This window comes from Paramacrobiotus metropolitanus, unplaced genomic scaffold (genome assembly GCF_019649055.1).
Source record: "Paramacrobiotus metropolitanus isolate TYO unplaced genomic scaffold, Prichtersi_v1.0 Parri_scaffold0000004, whole genome shotgun sequence".
Classification (NCBI taxonomy): Eukaryota; Metazoa; Tardigrada; class Eutardigrada; order Parachela; family Macrobiotidae; genus Paramacrobiotus; species Paramacrobiotus metropolitanus.
Genome location: NW_026570224.1, coordinates 1,197,230 through 1,215,631, shown reverse-complemented (window position 1 = coordinate 1,215,631; position 18,402 = coordinate 1,197,230). Strand labels below are relative to the sequence as shown.

Genomic DNA, 18,402 nt, shown 5'->3' with positions numbered 1-18,402 from the left:
CATGTAAACATGCGGGTCTTTCCATGTAAGTTTACGGCACTGCACTTATTCACTTAATAGCAAGCACCAAGCACTGATCACCGATAATATGTCCCAGCATAAGGAAAATTTAACAGTAGAATCAACTGGATACAAATCAGCGTCCAGAAAGTGACGGAGCGATCCATTGCTTCCATACCGCCAGACTGATGATATCGAAAATCCGTTCATGAGAATCCCGTAAAAGTAGCCAACATTGCGATGGGAAAGGGTGGCTATCTACGGTTGTTGCAAAGGGAAATTTATAAGGAACTCCAACAGACCACACAATTAATAATTTATCTGTTATCGTAAAATTTTATATTTTATGTATGCAACAAAATGATACAGTACTTTAGAACGGAGGAAATTTAGCTGGGCGAACAGTGGCTCACTTACTGCAGAAGCAATATCGCTCACGCAGGTGAAATGGTCAAGGAGCTTGTTAGGATGTTCCATTATATTATCAACAAAAACGATGTCTTTGCCATGCACCATCATTTTTCACCATATCCATGTGTAATACGCTTCTTCAGAGTTACTCCTGTTGGGTTTGTCAGTGATTCTACTAAACCCATGCGGAGGGCGTGGGAAAGGTCATAGAGGACAAAGGAGGCTGCATCCAACAGCCACCGACAGGCGAGGTTTTTTTGCCCCAAACTATTGATGCGCCTAAAATCAAACAGAAGCGCACGATGTGATATATATAACCTCCCATTAAATCTGCTGGCTGTTCAGGTTCTTGACCCACTCCGAACGTACCGAATTACGAAAAACACACCCACGCTGCTCAGAAATAATGTAGCTAGCACCACGGGAATAACCACCGAAAGGATAAATCTCTGGCCTGAAACAATTTTTCTCATAGTTAACAGCAAAATACGTATAGTATGTAACTGCATAATATCGCAAAGTATAGGGATCATTTACAGGACACCTCTCCTAGCTTCTTACCAGGATTTGTGAAACTATTAGGACAGTCATAATTCAGCTGAGACAACGAAAATTAAAGCAATTAATTGAATTATATTTAATTTGAGTTTATATCCTTTGACATTTCATTCTAAGTTGGCGAAGACGCTCCTAACGACCGCATCCCGGGTGCAGAGTTAAAGCTCCCTCTTATTAATTATGGCGGTTGACTACTACAGCGATCGTTGGATAACACATTGCCAGTTATCAGTATATCTATATATACTTCTATATGTATATTAATCAGATTACGCAATACAGCTTGCACCCTAAACAAAGTGGCATCTGTGAGACTATGATGTACTGCTTACATCATGCAGGAGTAATTAATGATAACTGCGTAAGACACTGTATACCCACGATATGCATTACAAGTTACACGGCAATTTTTTTACTTTACTAAAGGCTGACCTTTCAGAACATCACATGATTCATCAATATAACCACAGGCAGGACGGTTTGGCGGTGGACTATCTCCTGGCCAGCTTTCGGCTAGATCGGAGACTGCCTCCAGTGTATCCAAAAAGGCAATGAATCGCCATGTTTTCTACATTATAATATTATCAATCATCAAACCGAATAGCAAAACTTTTTATGCATATGTACGGAGGACAAAATTACCTCAAAATCTTTAGTACGGTAGGAAAAGCGTCGAAAAATTATATCTGGGTTTCGGGCAACAGCGTCGCTAAGTCGAACCTCTTCCGTTACAAAAGAGAATCTCCTTTCAGCAAACATCTGCGCAAATGATGCACCCGAAAAGTTTTGGCGTTTCTCAGTTTTCAGGTACTCATTAAGCATCTGGGCACTGGCCATGAAGCCTTCGTACGCCGCAAGATTTAACATGTTAATCTAAAACAATATGCCCCTAATTAACATTTTATTAACATTTTACGAAAAATACCAGTTCGAACAAGCTGAGTTAAAGGTGTAAATATACTTGTATACCAAGGACGTAAAATTTAATCATTACACAAAGCCGGTAGCATTAGCATCCGCAGCTATATTTGATTGTCTTGTTAAGCAGTACAGTAAAATGTCCTGTAATAATGTTCCTATAACAATACTTATATTATGCCAAAAGAATGTTACTGCACCACTGATAATTATGTATTTATACGATACGTATAAATTGGTTTTTTTGCCTTGCTCACTTCGGTCAGGTTGACTCGAGTTTTCTCATAATTGCTAGCAGCAGCGAAAGCAATGCGGTCCATGAGAACTCCCGATTTCTGCCAGTCCGGCTCCATGATGTTGTAAATTATTAGCGATCGATAAGCCAATAATATCTCCTTTACAAACAAAAGGGCATTGCAATGATTCTGCAGTTACATATAATGTCAACAGAATTAATCATGTATCCAGATAATTATAGTTTTCTACTTTTCAAGTCGTACATCATCATTGGTATCACTAGCCGACCACGGCCGTTTGGTTTGTCTCTGATATGCGACGCTCTGTGGCGAAAGAAATACCTACGAAAATGAGTTTGCCCATGATCAACACGTGCGTAAAGAAATTATGTAATTTAGAAACGTTTTTTTGAAATCTTATGATCACCATCCTCAAAATCAGGCATCCACCTATCCCTTAATATATTATTCTTATGATGTGGCTGGCTTAAATCACACGCAAAAACCACTAATAATCAGCGACAATATTTACATAGCATTCGATTTACTGTATTATGCACATACGTAGTCTCCTTTGGTCATTCCCAGCGCGTGCGCTGCCGACTGCAACGAAAACACAGCATTTTTATAAACATATATGGAATTTGTTTTAATAGCGGATATCTGTACGTGGTTTGAATTAATAGTGCGAGCATGTAATGTGACATATGATTGGGTAAAAAGTTACCATAATTGGTCGCAGAATTGAAATCGCACACGATAGAAAGACAACTATAAAAATAAAAACATATGAGAATTTCGTGCATTCATCCAATATATATAATCTGTAAAAAGCAAATATTAGCACAACAAGGTTTTTCTTACCATTCGTACATATATAGATATACAGGCGTGACAAGATTGATTTGCTTGCTTACCTCTAGATTGTCGTCTTATGTTCTGGAGAATAGAGAGATAGCTGGTAGTGTTTTCCGGGTTAAATCCTAGAATGTGGACATCATAGTCAAGCGGATGGGCTTTCAGGTGCTTTTCCAACGTGTTGCAGGTAGATTTATCAAATGGGGATAATTTCTCACTGTCCCTAGGCCTGGCGCACAATAATGTTACAGTGGTCCAGTTATAATTCTGTAGAAATCGCAATGCAGCATGAGCCAGCATGGAATGATCGGCCGGGCCAAAGCCAATCACTGTTGGGAAACGAATATCGCTGAAAAGTTCAGGATTGCCGGCAGTGCTGAAAACAAAATGCACCCTAATTCCTTGTGCCATTTACAACCTATGTATCTTAACAATAAATAACTGGTATCCCGATTATTATTAAACTGCAAAAGTTAAAAAATGCTGTTCCCGGTAATGACTTTTGTAACATTTGTTCCCTACAGAAAATCCAATTAACTTGGAGAATACGGCATTTGCATGATTTTCTCATATTATTCAGTGTTTTCGACCTGCGTCTCATCACCTTTCGCCAAGAGATTGTTTTTAAAACGCATAGGAAATTGTTGGCGAAATCGCGAAACTATTGCTGTCGAACAGCACTGACAACTTATAGTTTACTTACTTATAGTACCTTATATTACCTTATACCTTACAAGAAACAGCCTCGGCTTCGCCTCCGCGTTTCTTGGGTTCTAAACTCCTTGGCCGGTTTACGGATTGTTAACTTAGAACGGATAAATCTGAAGAGCCCGATAACAAAAATTTTATAAAAAAATGGATGTTTTGGTTTCGTGCAGTCGAAAGCAATTACTTTGACTTTACAGATCATTTTCTCAGTAATATTGCAGTTTGGTCATACGTTTACCTAACGGCTCTGTGCACTGGATAGCGTGCGTAAAGAAATTATGTAATTTAGAAACGTTTTTTTTTGAAATCTTATGATCACCATCCTCAAAATCAGGCATCCACCTATCCCTTAATATATTATTCTTATGATGGCTGAAACTTAAATCACACGCAAAAACCACTAATAATCAGCGACAATATTTACATAGCATTCGATTTACTGTATTATGCACATACGTAGTCTCCTTTGGTCATTCCCAGCGCGTGCGCTGCCGACTGCAACGAAAACACAGCATTTTTATAAACATATATGGAATTTGTTTTAATAGCGGATATCTGTACGTGGTTTGAATTAATAGTGCGAGCATGTAATGTGACACATGATTGGGCAAAAAGTTACCATAATTGGTCGCAGAATTGAAATCGCACACGATAGAAAGACAACTATAAAAATAAAAACATATGAGAATTTCGTGCATTCATCCAATATATATAATCTGTAAAAAGCAAATATTAGCACAACAAGGTTTTTCTTACCATTCGTACATATATAAATATACAGGCGTGTCAAGATTGATTTGCTTGCTTACCTCTAGATTGTCGTCTTATGTTCTGGAGAATAGAGAGATAGCTGGTAGTGTTTTCCGGGTTAAATCCTAGAATGTGGACATCATAGTCAAGCGGATGGGCTTTCAGGTGCTTTTCCAACGTGTTGCAGGTAGATTTATCAAATGGGGATAATTTCTCACTGTCCCTAGGCCTGGCGCACAATAATGTTACAGTGGTCCAGTTATAATTCTGTAGAAATCGCAATGCAGCATGAGCCAGCATGGAATGATCGGCCGGGCCAAAGCCAATCACTGTTGGGAAACGAATATCGCTGAAAAGTTCAGGATTGCCGGCAGTGCTGAAAACAAAATGCACCCTAATTCCTTGTGCCATTTACAACCTATGTATCTTAACAATAAATAACTGATATCCCGATTATTATTAAACTGCAAAAGTTAAAAATGCTGTTCCCGGTAATGACTTTTGTAACATTTGTTCCCTACAGAAAATCCAATTAACTTGGAGAATACGGCATTTGCATGATTTTCTCATATTATTCAGTCTTTTCGACCCGCGTCTCATCACCTTTCGCCAAGAGATAGTTTTTAAAACGCATAGGAAATTGTTGGCGAAATCGCGAAACTATTGCTGGCGAACAGCACTGACAACTTATAGCTTACTTACCTTATGACGAGGGGCAGATCCAGCTCACGGGCAAAATCTCCTAACGTGAAAGCAACGGAGTCGCAACCTACGCGTAAATTATGCATATGATAAAACATCCAAAATCACGTGTTTTTTCGATTTTTTTTCGAACAACACTTTAGGTATTCTTTTTATTTTAATGTGTAATTATAACACCGACTCTATGACTAATAAATTCAGCAGTGGAAATTTGAAAGTCACTGCTCGTCAAAGTTAGGTGTTTCATGGTTTAACCTACCGGAAGTTTGTATTATCGTGGGAGTGCCACGCATTGCAGTTAGATTTTGATAAATAAATCCTATTTGATTATGAATTAAGTCTTCTTCCTCTTCGCAGTTTTTCGTCCGTCCTATGCTATAGAAACAAATACGACGAAACATTTCGAAGAATGTCGGGATACGTGGTCATCGCATCCTCCAAGGCAATGTCGTAAGTGGGAGCGGTTAATCCATATCGATAGGAAGGAAATCCACCGAGTGTCACCGACACAATATTCAAATGCGCAAGCGAAGATATGGCCAAATTAGCGATTACAAACCAAAAGCCAATTAGAAGGATCATCGTCAATAAGCATGATTAGTTGTGATCCTGATTATTAATATTTATGGATGCGTACAGTAACAGTCGTGGTTTTCCGAAACAGTCTTAATTTTACATGATAGATAATCGTGGCAAAATGGCTCCCCAAATTCATTACTGTAATGCCCATCACGTGATATCTTAGCATACGGTGGACCGAATCTCAGTAATTTACTAATCACAGAACGGATGGATATCTTGATGAACAAATTCAAAAATAATGATGACGATAAATACGATTCTACTCTGTTATAGACGACGTATTGATCTGGTGGAATAGGATGTTATATTATTCGTTCTGCTTTTCACTGTATCATCTTGTGATTAATCATAGAATAGGTGATTGATGGAAATAGAAATGCTCCGAAGAAAGAAACCCAGGTAGATTTACTGCCGGCCGGCATACGCTTGCATGGATCGATGTTCATTAACCAGATTAAAAGGATATGAGAAAAGGGAAACCGACTCCAACATGCAATAATCCACCCGTTCGCTTTCGTGCGCGTAATGCAACTAACTAACAGCCGTATATGGTGGACGCACAGGTGGTCTTAATTATTTTTTAATTTACTAACAAGAAAAGATTGCTTGATTCTTAGAAACGTGAAATGCATGCGCGCAGCTGCGCAGTTACGACTTCGACATCGATGTCATAACCTTCGATAATCATGACCTTTTCTGAAAGTAGCTGGTATAGTTGTCATATACCTATGCAATACTGCGATTTATGCAGTAATGTTGCGGTTATACGCGGAACTCTTGCAGTCAGATACCACTACAACAATACGTGTACAGTATTTTCGAAAATTTATAATATTTCGGTCCATTTTGACAACCTCACACTGGCAGCAATAGTACATTCGTCGACGTGATTATTCTGCTTTGATTATGCTGAAACTGCAGTTCATGCAGATGGCAACAAGTGCAAATAGTGTATCTTTCGTTGTATCAGTACTTACGATTAATAATCAACTTGAAATTCTATGGAAGGCAAGTGAGCAGCTGTATAAGGGCACGTTTTCAAACACATACGCTAAAAGGGAACGACCACGAGAAGGAAGCTTGCCTGTGTTCTACTGATACTTACATAACACATGTATTGTGAAATTCTTTTTAGTAAGTTGTTTTTGAACGTTAACTAATATTATTAATAAGTAGTTTATCACATCAGCTGTGAAAGTATAACTTTCAACAATTTTTCCGTTTTGGAAGTAGACTCAAGTACTTACAACTTTCTTGGTACCGAATACCGCGAGCACCACCGCAGTCGGGCGACAGTGTTTCATTGCCATGTGTCGCTATTAGCCTATTACATGCCGTGCAGCTGTGCTCACTGCTCAGTTCCCGCTTTCGCCAACAACTAAATTAATGGTGTTACTGAAATAATTATTGGTTCGGTACTATTATACAGACACCGAAAACATAATTCAGTTCTGTTTTATTAGTTCTAAAGGTTGAGAATTCTCTTGGAGTATTTTGTGGCTTCCGCACGGTGAACTGGGGTTGACGATCCCAGTTCCCGATATACAATGGCCGATTTCAGCGGGGGCATGTTCCGTTTAAACGACAACAAAGCGGGTCTTTCGCAGATGGATGGACTTTCCAAAGACGATATTAGTCGAATCCTTACGGAGGCCTCCAAAGGTTCTCTATTTCACGAAAATAAGAAGGTTAAACATAAGTTGATAGAGGAAAGGATTGCCTCGAAAAAGGACGTTTTGGCGAAAGCGTCAGCGGAGGACTTCGCAGAAGCGGAACGGAAGGTATGCATTTTAGAACTGCATATCAGCATATGTACACTGTTTTATTAAGTTGTTATTCTCTAGATGACGAATGCCACAATACGGGCAATCATACGTGCAAGATTTAAAACGTTTGTCGTTACGTCAGTGTTTAGCCCAAATATTTACTTAGATTTGGTGTTGTAGGCCAAGAGGCTTATTGAAGAATTGGAAGACGAGCGGGATTTGAGCCGCACAATCGTGCATGTGGACATGGATATGTTCTTTGCGGCGGTGGAAATGCGCGATAATCCTCAGCTTAAAACCAAGCCTGTAGCTGTTGGATGTTCGTGTAAGTTAATCTCATCTTTTTTTTGTAATAGTATTTTTTCTGACGCACTGGACAACTACTAGTCTACTACGATAGAACGGTTAGTGGATTTGGTAAAAAAATTTTTTTAATTTGATTTTTTATTATGGTTTTGATGTGCTGGTTTGATTTAAACCCTCGACGCGATGAATCCTTGTTGCTTTTAATTAATGCCAAATGGTTGGTACAAGTTTTGGCATTTAAATCAGTTTCTTGCTCAACAGAAGAAAAATTAAATGGGAATTGTTTTAATTCATATGTAAATGGAAAATTTGAGATGTGCGATTAGTGGCGGCTCAGTCAGGAAAAATAGTTAAGTAAATAAATTTAACGCCTGTGTCTTTTTCCAGATTTGTTTTAATTTTTCGCTTTCGTAGCGATAATTTTTATGCTTTTTAGCAATGTTATCTACGTCAAATTACGTGGCCAGGCGATACGGCGTGCGCGCCGCTCAACCGGGATTTCTAGCCAAAAAGCTCTGCCCTGATCTCATAATCATTCCACCGAATTTCGTGAAATATCAAGATGTGGGTCGAATCGTACGACAGCTGTTCGCGGAATACGATCCCAACTTCGTTTCGGCATCGCTGGACGAAGCGTACCTTGACATTACGGATCATCTCCACAGGCGAAGTCAGTTTTCGGAAGCTCAGCGCACGGTGTGGCAGTGCGACTGCTTGTATTTAACTGAAAAGAAAGCATCGATTGACCCGATTCATCCAGACAGTGGGGCGGAAATAGAATCATGCTGTCCCCGGTGTGGGCGTCCAGCTGAGAAGATTGTTGCCGGGGTGGATGCGGATGGTGCTGTACATGAGCTGCGAATAAGAATCTTTCAGAAAACATCCTTAACCTGCAGCGCTGGGATTTCTTGTAACACGATGTATGGTTTTCCTGCAAAAATCAACGAATTCATAATCATTTGCTTTTTACCTTTGTTATTGATTTTTCATATCACAGTTTTCTCAGTCTCGTTTTGTATTAATTGACTGATAGTTTACTAATATGGTCCTAGTCACTAAAAATAACACAGAATTTTTAAGAGTTCTGATACGTATAAATTCAGTAATATGCAGTAATAAATTTCGTGTACGAATACGGTATAAGTATTAGTTTGCATGGTGCTGCAGTAGGTTCATATGGTTGTAGGCTTGCCAAGATCTGTACGGATAAGAACAAACCCAACGGTCAATATCAACTGCCTTCAGTTAGAGATGTGATTTTGGAGTTCATTCGTGATCTCCCAGTGCGAAAGGTAGGCAACCCCGTTGTTTTTCGTTGACTGATTTCATTTGAGCAAACTAATGTGGGTGTACTGTGTACACTGCAAATGCGTCATCCGTAAAGGTTGCGCATTGATCATAGTCTGTTTCCTTTTGTTATTTCTTTTTACGGATTTTGAATATGATTTAGGTACCAGGTATCGGTGCGGCAACGGAGGAGATTTTAACTGCACTAGGTGTAACAACATGCGGTGATTTGAATACGAAGGGAGACATTCTGGTGAGTCTTTCATGCATAACAATGGGGAATTAAGGACGCTGTCAGTGGAAACAGCTTAGCACTGTGTGAAATCAATCACTTATTTACACAGGCGTTGGTGTTTTCTGATTTATCCCTGGAGCATTTCTTGCGGGTGTCACTGGGGATAGGGTCTACTGTCTTGGATAACGATGATGAGCGTAAGAGCATCAGCACGGAAAGGTAATTTTCACTTGGTTCAGACTGTTGGTTTTCATAATCGCAGCCTGTGTGACTGGCGCCAGTAAAGTGTGAGTTAATTGTTTGCGTTTACAATTTACCGTACGTGGATCGTTGTATCTGGGCGTTTACTCCAGGTCTCGCACAACTATTTTGTGATGTTGACAGTTGTGCAGATTGTGTTGTTTTATGATTCTTTTGTTAAATTCGGAACTCAGTTTTTGCCAGAACTTTCCCTTCAGATTTAGGCATATTTTTTACTTTTATCGCTTTTTTAGAACATTCCGAGAACTGTGGAAACCAGAAGATCTGTTTAAGAAACTGGAAGAGCTTACGGAAGATTTGGGAGAATCCATGGAAGAGAAAAACATATGCGTAAGCCGTTGCTCACGTTATTATGCAAAATATTGGCGTGAAAAATTAGCCTGCAGATTCTGCAGTCGGCATGTCTTATACAGGGAAGATGCGTAACCATTAAGCTCAAGTTAATCACATTTGAAACCTATACTCGCGCTAATTCTGTGCCTCGTCTGATCGGACATGCGGATGAAATTTACCCGATTGCTAAGAAACTGCTGGAAACGGAAATCCGGAACGCAAATGGGAAACTGCGCTTACGGTTAATGGGTGAGAAGATTGCCGAATATGTGACGAAATGCCGAATGACGACAGAATGCTCCGCTTTACAGTAATTTCTGCCTTAGTGCTAATTACGCGTGGTGTGTTTGTCCAGGCGTGAGAGTATCCCAGTTACAGGATGTTGCTGCGGCTGATGATAAATTTAAACAAAAGAGCATTTCGCAGTTTTTGGTACCTGCAAAACAAATCGACGAAAGCAGTCCAGTTCACGACACTGACGGTGCTCATACAGAGATTGAATCCCCCATAATGCAATTGGACGAAGAAGTTAACGAGTGCAGTGTGATTTCGCCAGGAGTCGATCAAAACACGTTGGCGCCGGCAATATCTATTGAGTGTCCGAATTGTGCACAGACGGTTCAGACAGATCCAGATTTCGTTCAGCTGAACCAACACATCGATCTTTGCCTCAATTCCGAACAGCTTAGTGATGTATCTTCCAAAGGGACAAAAAGGTGTGCTTGAGACTTGAATTAGTAAACTGATGCATACGGTAGTTGTTACACTTTTCAACATTAAGCAGTTGTTACATGTTTTATGTTGTCCCGCTTCTGGCATGCTCTTGATGAAATCAAACGTAAAAAAGTTTTACACAAACATAATTTTGCAAGTTACGATTGGTCCGCTTAGAAGGCAGCCAGTAGGTTGTTTTCTGGTTTAACCGATGTGGAATGAACTGGTGTTGAAATGTGTTCTAGATTAAAGTTAGAAGATCCCGTTATCGCAGTCCGAACGAAAACGCCCCCTTCGAAGCCAAAGACGAAGAGAATTACGGATTATTTTGCTCCTTCGACATCCAAAGTAACGGAATTCTAAACCAAGGATATATGAAATCTCCTGTGATTTTAGCGGCCGGCTAAGTGCGCATTCATACTTTGTACTGATGAAAACGTCATTGCTGTCTGCTTGTATTTTTGCGTTTGTTTTGTACTTTAAATGATACCGGGTAAATGTATGGTTAAATGTTACGGCGATTTCGTGTGCATTTTGACAATCGGGACAATCGGGAAAGGTGAAACTGAGTCCTTAAGCCTTTGTGGATGCGAAATGCGAGCACAGAGCCATTACTATTGTTGAGAAGTTGATAACGTGATGTGATAAAATGAATTTGCTGACAAATCTGTAGTTAGGATAAAGTCTCTCCAACATCATCATTGATTTATTTCATAATTTAGCATTTTTTGGTGACAAAGATCACAAACAAAAAAGCCGGCACAACCGCGTATTTAAGAAGATCAAAATGAGAAACAGTTCACAAATCAGTTATGTTCACGTAGAGCAGCACTCAACCACCGAGATTCATTTCTTTGTACAGTAATCGAAATTAAGCAATAATTCGTTTCTGGAACCGGGATCATAAATCACACCGACTGTCTATACTCCTGTCGAATATCAAGCAGCACTTGAACGGCATGGACGGTAACTTTAGCATATCCAACGGTCACTCGATCTGCTGGATTTATTACTGTAAAACACCAGAAAATTAATGCATAAAAAGTAAATTATCGTACAAAGCGCATAATAAACCCACACTTCAGTTCGGCCTCGATTGCATCTTGCTCTTTTATTAATAGCCTGTTTAGACTCAGAGCGGCAACACCGATCAACTCAGAATCCGAATCCTCGTCATCTAACTGCAAGTATACACTAAACTGAATACGTCCGGATGGAGAGGAGTTAAGCATATCAAACACCAGTCTACGTTCCTCGGAATGGGTCTTGGAATTCATAGGGAAAACTAAAATCGTAACGAGGTTTACGTCAAAAAACAGGTAAAGATTGCTTAGTACAATGTAATGACAACACATGCGCATCAAAGGTGCATGAGGAAAACTATGAGGCCGGGCCGGTGGTCGCAGTACCGAATGTTTCTATCTCTTCGAAATAATCCCCCTCTTTACGCGTAATTTCAAGTTATATTCTACTTTTGAAATGACAAAATGATATACGCAACACTTCTGTTATAAATAATCACACAAATGAGAAACCGAAGTCTATCGGGATGCAGTACCTTTCTGAAATTCAAAGGTCAGATCCTTGTTAGGCAAGTTCGGCTTGATCACAGCCAGAGGAGACTCGTATTCCACGGATAAAAACTGAATCACTACAAATACTTCCCCAGGCCTATCATCACTGAGGACAGAGGCTCCCGGTATGAAATACAACGAATGTACAATAATCACAACGCTATCTTCGGGGATATTCCTTGGACTCGTTCCCATCTGTGCTTGCCGGACGTTCGAAGCATTGGAAGGTTTTCGGGTGAGATCGCCATTTGGCACTGAGTGCAGTTCCGCTCGAACAGTCTGAACGTGATCAGGGCTCATCAGTGCTGTGGCATCACCGCTGCCTTCCGTAGGCGAACCTATTATATTTCCGCGACTAGAAAGTGCGCCTTCCGAACGAGGCGTATCCCGTATCCTTCGCGGTGGGCGGCGAGGAGCCTCCAGATTTCGGGCAGACGTAGGTTGGCTGGCATTATTTCGATTTATTTCGTCTTTCGATTTTTGAGTGACATCGGAGTGCGGCAGTGCCGTGCGGGATTCCTCTGAGTGGTTATCCCTGCGTTGTGGAATCGGGTTGTTCGATGATGTCTTTCTGGCTGATCCGCCATTGCGGTTAGTTGGGGGTTCGGAAATACTGTCAACCGAATTTCCACGCTGAGAACGACCGGATTCGTTTTTCTACAAGTTTAATATTAACAGATACAGAGAAGTTACTGAGAAAGAACATGGACCTCAGTCATAAATAACTACTAACATTTAACTGTCACATTGCTCAGAGATTAAAAAGCAGCCCGCAAAAAAACCAAATTCAGAATTGTAAATTAGGGCGAATGATCCGCGGACAGAAGACACTGACCACGTTACTAACCAAAATATTTCTTCCTCATAACACCTCCTTAATAACATTCTGTAATCACGACTCACCGCTTTGTCTGCATGTCCATTTCCGTTTTCCACAATGTGACCCTAGTTTGCTCAAAGCCGCTACTAATATGATTGACAGTGCGATGATTGGACGATGATGGTGGCGAAAAGTAATCATTTCCCTTTCGTGAGTCCGCCTGCATTGCGGCATTAGCTTGCATGTCAATTCGGATACTCTTTCGCGGAATAGGATGTGGTTCTTCAGTTTTCTGAGCCGGCATACCACTTTTGTCGATGGTAGGATGACGGGATGGACTAGTCGTATGCGGCTCGTTCGGCTTGTCCACCTTTAACAACTTTGCGTTGTGTGTCACGCTAACCAAACTGCCTCTGGGGGTGAGACTGACTCGATTAACCCGGGCGGAAAGGTTAGGCACATGAGCTGCAGAATAACCGTTGCTGTCTTGGTGTTTTCCATATGGTCGTTCCCAATATAACGACACCGTAATAGTACCGTTGGGATGTTCATTTTGAGCGAAAAGCTGCAATTCGCGGTCCAGTATGGGATGCTCCGTTAATTCCGACAAACTGATCTGGCAATAGCCCAGGAAATGATCGTCATTATAATCCTTTGTATCGGTTACGTAGAAATCCAGTTTCTGCAAGCACATTACGCTAATACTGTCTGCATCTGCGTGACGATGTTTAAATCATGTTTTCAGGGATGAAATCTTCTTTGCATGTCCATATTTTGGCATAAAAAAAACAACAAAATACTGCTACATTAACTAATAATACTCTACAGTAATAAGCAGTTCTATAATATTACTGTAATACTTTGTGCATAAGATAATGTCGCAGATCTTCATCCTCGGTAACACGAAACGTGGCACGGTGCTCAAACCGGGGATTCTCGCTGGAAATGATGGTCGGTGTGTAAGTCGTTTTTCCATTATAAAACTGGTACAGCACACACGGGTTTGGAGGTGAGGAACCGGTTGAGGCCTTCACGCTGCGACAGTTATTCACTTCAATGTGCAGCAAATTAGCCAGTGAAGATTGTTCCTGCAGCCAAAGCTGATCGGGATCGGGTAATCCGTTCGCCTTACTCTCGACATACGACAACGCTTTCTGTCGAGCCTACATATTGGCAAAAATTTGGGGCAATTTTCAAACGCCAAACGTAACAGCCCTGAAAAAACCGCTTACCTTGAAAAGTGCCTGAGTTTCTTGCACATCAAATTTCAACCGCATCCAATATACCATAATGCCGAAATCCTTTCCGATATTGAACTGACTAACCAGTGGCACCTCGCCACGGATTCGATTCAGTTTCAGATTGGATTCGGTCAAGAATTTGCGACAGCTAAATGTAGCGAAAGCGAAGGCCCTTGAAAAATCATTCCGAATGCCGACAAGTTCAATGCGGATAAAACCCTAAAAATAATTAATGAAAAAACGAAAAAAAAACATCCAAGTATTTTATCATCGATTACTCACTTCAGCAATGTCCTTCATAATGCGTTCGTCCATTGTAATGCAGTGCACAGCTGTGAAATCGAAATCCGGTCGTAACTGTTCTGAATCCTGTGCGAACATATCCTCTCCAAAAACGCTCCACTTAAGTCTCCATCGAGAAATCCGGAGGGCATCAGCTTGGGCAAAGAATTCTTGATTAAAAGCGAATGGCCCAAAGTGTAGCTGCAACAGGTTATCCCCATGTTGCAGCACAATATTATCCGCACTAAGTCGACTTTGATCCACCAAATCTTCCTCCAAATTGTACACCATGCTGCCTTCTGCAATGTCGCGTAACTGACGCTGCAATTCCTCAACAAGTTTTGATTTCTTCGATAATTCACGATGGCTTTCTTCCAGGTTTTGCTTAAGACTGGCAATTTCTGTCCGTGACCGATCAATGTCCACTTGCACCTATACAAACACGTAAAAATTACGACCGACGCACTTTTCGCCCATTGTTATATCTGGCTTCGTACGTCATTGTATGCTCGTTGGTTTTGCATATTTTCGGCACTAAAAATATCTCGAGCTTTTCGCAGCTCTTCTTTTGTGACTCTTAGTTCACGATTCAAGCGATCCAGATCTCCTTTCATTAGATCGACTTCGTCTGTAGCCAATTGTTTATCTGGCACATTGGATATCCGTTCCGTAAACGGCTCTGTAGCAGTTCCAGCATCACGCCGTGACTGGAAGGAATCATATAGGCGAAGGGCATGGCCAAATTCTTCTTTGCGCAAATTCTAAAAAAATATTTTATGAGGTTTTTTTCAAAAAATCAACCGAAATCGAACCCATGAACTTATTGTATACTTATGCGAAAGATCAAATATAAAATTTTTGGTATTACGAATGCGAACTAACAGGGGGAATTTTAAACCAGCCGTCAGTGTCCTTTAGTGGTTCAATAGCGTCATGCACTCGATTCCGCAGATTCTCACACTCCTTCGTTAACAGAACATGAGCACTACGGAGTTCCGTAATGTCCTTAAGAAGTTTCTCCATTTCCTGCTCACGATCCGTCAGACGCTTCCGCAGTGCTTGACTTTCTTTGTATTCCTTATCGAGTTCCGATTCCAAATTTTTTATCTGCTCCTGTAGCACGTCTTCAGTAACCTTGTTCCGTGGAGCATTTGGCTGTTCTCGGCACGATTAGACAGAGGGTGCCGTTTCCAGACGCCTTAACCGGGTCAACTCGTTTTCCATTCTGGCTATTCGTTCCTGATCCTACAAACCAAAACAAGAATAGGAAAATCGTTTCTTTCAGCGAAGACATTTTTCATGCGCTTACTTGTATGCCTTGTAATGACTTCTCACGCGCTTCCCGCAGCTGTCGTTCTACACTGTCCACGTTCTGAACATGGCGTTCCACTTCCCATTTTAACCGCTCATTTTCCCTTGTAAGGATGATTTTGTTGATCTGCAGCTCTTCAAACTTCTGTACAAAAGGCGAAAACAAAATTATTAAGATCTCGACTGGTGCCAGTACAATCAAACCACGCGAACCGGCTTAATCTCATTGTAGTCACTTCTCAGCAGTTGCAGTTCTTGGGAAGATTTCGATAATTCTCTGGTCAATCGTGTCACTTCCATGTTATCTAACATTACTGAGCGGGCGTTATCGTTTGCAGATTTCTGCTTCAGTAGCTGAATTTCGTTTTGTAATTCTGTGACCTAAAAATATTCCCACTACAGAATATAAAAACTTAAAATACTAGTAAGCGACAGCAATTATCCAGCAAATCTTTAAATACAGTACAATAATTTAGGTGTTTTACATTTTGGGCGTGGTGTTCCTGTTCCTCCTTCAGCTGTACTTCTAGTGCCTGAATCTGATTCCGTAAAATGTCGATTTGACCTTTGTTGGAAGCCGGCATACTTGGTTCCGGTGTGCGAGATCCTCTTCTGCCAGCAAGTGATGTTCCGTACACTTTGGCAGTTTTTAACTAAAATCAATTATTAATGAGCACTCTCCGAAAGCCCAACAGCATCGATACGTGATGCACTCGTACAGGCATCGCTCTAATCTATTTGAAACGACCTTAACTTGTAAATTCTTCTTACTACGCTACCTAATCAAGCTTTAATTGTCAATAACGGTGTGGACAAGCGTATGCAGCATACGTATGTAACAGTGTTATGATAACTGGAATTTATTTCGTGCAATATTTTTCACATAAGTAATCTCGTACGCACTTGATTTTCCAGACTTCTGATTTTTTGCTCCATCTCAAGGCGCAAAGATCCATTCAGCGTTTTATTTCCTTCATCATGAAACAGATTCTCGCTCTTCTGCAGCCTCAGAATTTTTGTGGATAGCCTAATTACCAAAACAATCCTCCATTAAGGTACAGTAAAAAAATACCAGTAATTCTGCCAAACCCCAGCACATCTTGATATGGGATAATCCAAATAAACAACGCCTCGCAAAAAAACACCTGGGCTGCTGCTTATCGTACCTCTTGATATACAAATCTTTGGTGTTTGAATCTTTTTTCAAAATTTCTAGCTCCTCCAAAAGATGTAAGTGCTGATTTTCCAAATCATCCCTGGATAATTTGGTCACCATGCTGCGCTGCTGCTGGATCTTCTTCCGCAGCATATCTGTGTACAGATTGGAAAGCATTCACTCATGGAAAAATATCTAATAATTACGAGTCATCAACAGTGCTATGATATCGTGACAGATAACAAATACTTGTACGGATTAATTGATTACAAGTACACACTCAAATGGAGCTGACGATCAGACGGTGGTCTCGGACCAGATCCACGTGCCATCTCTTCCACTTCAGCCAGATTGATATCATCCATTGTTCTCGATAGCTGCGACATTCTGAATACTAACAAATCACACCGGTTCAGTAATGGCGCGAATCAAGCGAAAAATCCTGCCAGCTGATGATTTGTCCCATGATTTTGACCAAACAATCACATTGTGATTATTTGTGAAGTCCAGACAGTCCCGTCCGTAACACTATACTACAGAAGCTCCACCAAATGAACTAATATGCATATCTTCGCGTTTTCCGTGGACAGTTGATTAATGAAATTGTTATTCCGAATTCAGCTGTCAGGCACAGCATAAAAAATGAGAATCGAAATCCGATTCAACAAAACATGAGCCAGAACCACCACACAGAGATGTCTCCGCAACCCCCCAACAACGACAAGTTGTAACAATTGCAATCAGAACACCAGCAACTGGAGAACACCTTGGAGACTGAATAGTGGATACACACTATGACACTGGGAATCGTATAACAGTAAACACTGTAAACTATCTGAAAGAATCTAGCAGATCCGATTCGAAGAATAGTAAGTATAAGAATCCCAAAGCAGCGAGTCACTGCTATTCAACAGCTAGTGTTTTGGTAAGCCACTTTCAAATAAATTTCTCCGGTACCATGTTATTATGGCCGTTGATCAACCCAACCAAGAAACAAGATTAACGCATTACAGAGGGTTCACTGGAAACTGGATCACGCATCCCGGTTGATTTCTCCTTCGTGAATGCAATAATCAATATTCCTGACAACTGTCCAGGTTTAAATCGTAGAAGCAAGTGCAGTACATATATTGTACATATATATGTAGGTAAAAGCTGCAAGTGCACAGGCCACAGGGTCACAGGTGATGCCTGCACGCATTACAGGTGCGCATAACGCTGGTATGGGTAATCATTTTGCGTTGTAAAGTTAAAATGAAACACTTTTAGAAAAACTTAATCAGGATGTACTTACTTGCCTGGCTTACAAATTACAATAGTCCAATTTAGAAATCTTCAATGGTTTTAAAGTGAGTAATTAGTAAGCATCATCAGACGACTCAGAGATTCAGAC

The 18,402-nt window shown here is 40.6% G+C and overlaps 3 protein-coding genes across 3 annotated transcripts; 1 reads left to right on the top strand and 2 right to left on the bottom strand.

The window, feature by feature from the left end:
* Positions 1–127: 127 nt before the first annotated feature.
* On the bottom strand, positions 128–6,043 carry LOC129580730 (uncharacterized). Its single transcript, XM_055471388.1, is given in 14 exon segments — positions 128–258; positions 418–690; positions 781–865; positions 1,402–1,537; positions 1,612–1,842; positions 2,145–2,282; positions 2,388–2,465; positions 2,688–2,726; positions 2,851–2,894; positions 3,041–3,310; positions 4,499–4,815; positions 5,142–5,208; positions 5,401–5,533; positions 5,535–6,043. Coding segments are annotated over 13 exon segments (1,902 nt in total). The 5' UTR covers positions 5,724–6,043; the 3' UTR covers positions 128–258; positions 418–515.
* Positions 6,044–7,100: 1,057 nt separating this feature from the next.
* LOC129602208 (DNA polymerase kappa-like) lies at positions 7,101–11,307 on the top strand. Its single transcript, XM_055501198.1, has 10 exons — positions 7,101–7,504; positions 7,670–7,814; positions 8,232–8,715; positions 8,982–9,087; positions 9,246–9,335; positions 9,427–9,536; positions 9,812–9,908; positions 9,992–10,160; positions 10,267–10,627; positions 10,871–11,307. The coding sequence occupies exons 1-10, from the start codon at positions 7,271–7,273 to the stop codon at positions 10,986–10,988; spliced, it is 1,914 nt and encodes a 637-aa protein (XP_055357173.1). The 5' UTR covers positions 7,101–7,270; the 3' UTR covers positions 10,989–11,307.
* Positions 11,308–11,343: 36 nt separating this feature from the next.
* Positions 11,344–18,324, bottom strand: LOC129601313 (protein fantom-like). The gene is given in 16 exon segments (XM_055500092.1): positions 11,344–11,637; positions 11,704–11,910; positions 12,184–12,659; positions 12,662–12,856; positions 13,103–13,701; positions 13,880–14,182; positions 14,252–14,479; positions 14,543–14,974; positions 15,040–15,303; positions 15,425–15,787; positions 15,852–15,998; positions 16,067–16,234; positions 16,339–16,506; positions 16,757–16,880; positions 17,020–17,164; positions 17,290–18,324. Coding segments are annotated over 16 exon segments (4,029 nt in total). The 5' UTR covers positions 17,396–18,324; the 3' UTR covers positions 11,344–11,533.
* Between the last annotated feature and the right edge of the window lie 78 nt (positions 18,325–18,402).